The sequence below is a fragment of the Embiotoca jacksoni genome, unplaced genomic scaffold (assembly GCF_022577435.1).
Source record: "Embiotoca jacksoni isolate LCO1_2020_lvr unplaced genomic scaffold, fEmbJac1.0.p SCAF_11, whole genome shotgun sequence".
Lineage (NCBI taxonomy): Eukaryota > Metazoa > Chordata > Actinopteri > Embiotocidae > Embiotoca > Embiotoca jacksoni.
Window position 1 is genome coordinate 8,052,644 of NW_027185241.1, and position 5,192 is coordinate 8,057,835.

General features: G+C 39.5%; 1 protein-coding gene across 1 annotated transcript; it reads left to right on the forward strand.

The window, feature by feature from the left end:
* The first annotated feature begins 2,591 nt into the window (after nt 1-2,591).
* LOC138194281 (G-protein coupled receptor 20-like) lies at nt 2,592-5,192 on the forward strand. Its single transcript, XM_069142898.1, has 6 exons — nt 2,592-2,836; nt 2,958-3,224; nt 3,359-3,603; nt 3,817-3,901; nt 4,523-4,648; nt 4,832-5,192. The coding sequence occupies exons 1-6, from the start codon at nt 2,639-2,641 to the stop codon at nt 5,015-5,017; spliced, it is 1,107 nt and encodes a 368-aa protein (XP_068998999.1). The 5' UTR covers nt 2,592-2,638; the 3' UTR covers nt 5,018-5,192.

Consider the following 5,192-nt stretch of genomic DNA (forward strand, 5'->3'; position numbering starts at 1 on the left):
GTGAACTGTCATCTTCAGGTCTGTCCAGAGTTTAGGCACTGGCCTGGCCACTTGAGGTTAGACAAAGACTGAAGTCCTGAAGCTACCCCAACATTGTCCTGGCTGTATGCTTTTGGTTCTCAGATAACTTGTACTCTGGAGAAGGTTTTCTTCAAGGACCTCTCTATATTAGGCCAAATTCATTCTTCCCTTTGTTGTGGCCAGTTTTTTTTGTCCTTGCTGCTCAGAAGCACCTCCATAGTATGATGCTGCCACCACCATGATTTACCATAGTATCAGTTGGTGATGAGAAATGCCTTGAGCTATCAGCGTTTGTTAAGTAGACAAATAAGATCATTTTTACCTTGTAACAGAACAAGAGGAAAGTTACGGAGCCATCAAATTTTTCAAATTCAATTCATCGTGGAAGGGACACAACTGTCTATGAAATTTCATGATCAATACCTCCAATAGTTGTGATGACATTTCATTCAAAACCATTAATGTCAACTGCTTTAGGGTTGATCCTTTGGGGGACCCTACATGATTCCATCTTAATCCAATCACTCGTTGTTCAGATAGTTTTCTCTGGACCACCATTGCCATTCATAGATCGATTAGGTGTGTTGGGGCTTAACATTTATGTTCCAACAACTGGTTCACAACCGTTCACTGAAAAGTGCTGTTATGTATGGCAGAATGCCACTGCCATTTGTTTTTGTCAACAGAAGAGGCAGTTTAACACCCAGTTTCCCCAGAGCAACTCTCATAACACTTGTTAGCGGTGTTAATGATTATGAACTTCCTCCAATAAGCTGACTAATATCAGGGGATGTTGCTGTGGAAAAACTCCATTTATTTCCTTAATGTTCTGTGGCTGGATTGGTCTTGTTCATGATGAATCACATTATTCATGGCTCACCCTCAGCTGAGCATGTTATTATCATTAGCCAGAGTGGACCATATTTTCCATCAACTGGATGATTATTCTGCTGAGAGATTAGTTGTGAGCAATGAGCATACACAACACAATATGCTGGACTGCTAAAACTTTTCCAGTGTGGGACTCACTTGAGCAATTAAACAGCATTTGTCATGGAAGAATATGGTAGCATGTTAGCCTCTAGCTAATTTTGGCATCACACTTATTGAGAGGCTACAAAGAAAAGAAAATGTGATGTTTAACCTCATGTGACTTGGCAGATCAATCTATCTATCATTGGGTTTGTCTATATTCCATTGTTATACTCAAACAGTGCAGTATAACAATATACTGTATGCTATATATATTATACTGTCCCTGGCTGCCCTCTGGTGTTTAATATTCACACCTGAAAGACTCTTCAGCATATTTATTTTCCTCCTCAGGCTGAAAGCACCATATTGAAAGGGACATATCGTTTACGCTCGTGTCTAATTTTATATAGTCTCGTAACAGTAGGATTTTGTTTGTGCACTTTAAGACATTATCACCAAACTATGCAAGTGTGACATGAAAAACACCCTGAAGATGACATATTACAACAACAACATTGATCTTTTTCTGTTTCTTTAAAAGTAATTTACATTTTCAGTCATGATCCAGTGTAGATGCAATGACATTTATTTCACTTCTATCTACTTGATATCAGTGAGGATCAGTGGATTTTTAATTGCGTGTTTGGTTTGTGGGATGTCATATATAAAATAACAGCAGCTATGAGTTAATTTGACTTGTTTAAATGTATTGCTGAGGTTGTAAAGGTCTCAGCTGTGCACCCAATGAATGAATGTCAATGTATAAACATTCATTCATTCAAGACATTCAAATGATATGACACAAAACTTGAAGCTGTAAATGTCCTGTCCACACACAAACAGATTTCATCCTATTTTCCAAATTCCACTCTGTTTATTCCAATTACAAGAAGAATTCACCATCTTTCTGAGATAAATAAACATGCAAAGTTCAGCTCTGAGATCAGGACTAATTCATGCAGGCACAATTGACCCTCTTAGTCCAGATCAGAGCTGCCCTGAGCTACTCAAATGTGGCAAAACCACACAGAACATTTTTTTGTTATGATTCAATGAAAAGGTCACATATTGCTCAGAATATATTAGATGTGTTGTTTCTGTGTTTTGTGAGAAGGTTAGATCTCTGCCAGTAATTGTATTGGAATTAAACCCATAACCCCTCAGAGAGAGTGCTGTAGCAATAAATAAATATGGTTGCATTATAAATACCGGGAATAAATGAATCAGATGCTGGTTTTAAGTGGCTTTGTCAGTGTGTCTGTGCCAACAGCAACAACCAATAAGAGGTCAGGGCAAAAGGTGAAGAGGAAAGTTTGTGTGTGTGTGTGTGTGTGTGTGTGTGTGTGTGTGTGTGTGTGTGTGTGTGTGTGTGTGACAGATGCTGATATATAAAAATATTTGCCTCCTCAACCAGATAAGTAGTAAAATAAGTTAGAGCAACACTGACTTTCAGGGAAAATTGCACTTCAAATTCATTGAAATGTAAACTACATAAATACAGTATAGTTTGGCAGCCAATTGTTGAATATGGAAAATTATTCTGAAAACTTTGTGTTATTTTGTCAGCAGTTTCAACTTCAACATTGACTCACCATTATCCTCCCGACCTTCATCCTTATCATTAACGGTTCTCATTACCGTAATGATGAACTTCAACGGTACTGAGTCCTGGCTCTTCATCAATACCTCCTTCCCTATCGTGCCAGTGATAGGCAGTCCAACGAACAGAAGTGGCATGGAAGCATATCTTCAGAGACTGGCACATTTAGATGAGGGACTCTACAATGACTTCTATGGTTTCTGGATTGCACTGATGATCATAAACTCTCTCATTTTCCTGGTAGGCAGTTTTCACAAAGCCCCTTTGGCATTTTAGATTCCTCTACTCTTTTGCAGCTCATGTTAAGAATGCTCATCTAATCTTCCACCCCTGTACCTCATATCACCCTCTTTTTTTTCAGGTGGGCATGGTGCTCAACACAGTTGCACTTTATGTTTTTTGTTTCCGCACCAAGCAAAAGACCACGTCCGTGATCTACACCATCAACTTGGCGGTGACTGACCTCTTGGTGAATCTCTCTCTGCCGACACGCATTCTGCTCTACTACAGTGGAGGAGCTTGTCTCACCTGCTCCTACCTGCACATCTTCAGCTACTTTGTCAACATGTACTGCAGTATTTTGTTTCTAACCTGCATATGTGTTGACCGTTACCTCGCCATTGTGCAGGTTAGTTTTTTTTTCTGTATTTTGGTTTGGTTTTGATATTTTCTGAAACTGTCCTTTACAACATGCTGGATACCTGCTGATCCTGACTTCAAAAACAAAAGGAAAAGGACTCAATCTCTGTATTGTCCTTGCAGGTTGAAGCTTCCCGTCGTTGGAGGAACTCCAGTGTGGCCAAATGTGTCTGCATTTCTGTCTGGCTCTTTGCCATCATAGTCACCTACTCCTTTCTCTCTACTGCCTTCCAGCATACAGGCTGCTGCCTCTCAAAGCTCCTATTTCTTACCCTCACTGAGTTCTTTCTACCCCTCGTCGTCATTGTGGTCTTCACATTGCGCATTATGTGGGCTCTAGCTGACCGCCGTCTGATGCAGCAGAGCAGGTATAACCAGTGTCACAGTGACAAACGAAATCAAAGAAAGAAGAATAACATGGCATTTCTGGTTGTTGCTTGTTTGCTTGTATAAGGTTTTGAAAAAAATTCTAAAGTTGAACATGTTTTAAAAATTCTATCTATCTATTGTTACAAGAACATCCCTTGCAAGAGTGAAAGGACTAAAAGATCACAGTGATGGTATTGACTGTATTTCCACAGAGAGAGGAGAAGGAGGGCTGTCCAGCTGCTGACCACTGTGCTCATCATCTTTACTGTGTGTTTCACACCCTTCCATATCAGACAGGTGAGTAAGCAACAAGTATGATGTAATATCCACATCATATTTTAAAGCCCTTCAACACTCAAAAGTCTCCAAGATAACTCAAGGGGTCAAAAGATGATTAAAGAAATATGAAAGAATATACAGTGAGCTCCAAAAGTATATAGTACAGCATATATACATCAGTATATTTTAAGCACTATTTGCATATAGAACCATGCAATAAAAGCTAATGCCATTCTCTGCTTTTTTGCATTGTTTTGAAAAAAAATTAAAATGCCTAAATCTGCAAAAGCATCTGTTTCTGTTTATTTTCTCTGATCATTCTTTAAATTGTGTTTCATTTATATGAAACTTTTGATGCTTTCAACTCTTTGGTCCTCCAAAAACACATCAGATGTAACAATCTGAGACAGAAAACCACTTTTTGGTTAGGTGGCACATAACTCATGTTCACACTCAGGCTATGTGAGAAGTATTTATTTGTTTTACGGTGTCACAAGCCCAAAAGGTTGGGAACTTTTTGATAAGACTAAGGTTAGATACAGTATGAGCAGACTGATTACCCGTTCCAATGTTTTTGTTCGATGTAATGTTAAAAGGTACTGCGAATGACAATCTTTGGCATTATCTTCTGTGTTGTAGGTGGTGGTGTACTTCTACCCTGATATGCCTCATCATGTAATAGTATACCATTTAACTGTCACTCTCAGCAGTTTGAATAGCTGTATGGATCCTGTCGTCTACTGCTTTGTTACAAATAATTTCCAGGTATGTCGTGAGTTATTTCCTCCCTCTGTTCCTCACCTTCCTCTATCCAATCCAGTCTGACATCCTTCCTTTTTGTCACCTATCCATTGCTCCCTCCAGTCAAAAAAATTCTATCCATCAGTCATGTATTCACTTTTTCACTCATCGATTCACTAAATAATGTATTGCCTTTACTGCCCTTAGGCCACTGTGAGACATATTTTCCGTCGTGCCGAGCCTGAGCAGACCAGTGGTGACATTGTCAGTATGCAGCACAGTTCCAAGGCCTCAGGAGGGACGGCCAACGCCATCACTAATAATGTGATCATGATGACCAAGATTCCCAACGCATTGCAGAGAGACAATCTGGGGAAGAACCACACACTGTAAAACCCCTTTTAAAAGGGGTGCATACAACTAACAGTTACAGAGATGTCATAGCAATATTTCTGGACTCTACAACATGCCGACCAGTCACAACAGCATCATTGTGTAATGGCACAGTGCTAAGAGCTCAGGATTGACACTCTTGCTGCCATTAGTTTTTAATAATGAGCACCAACCA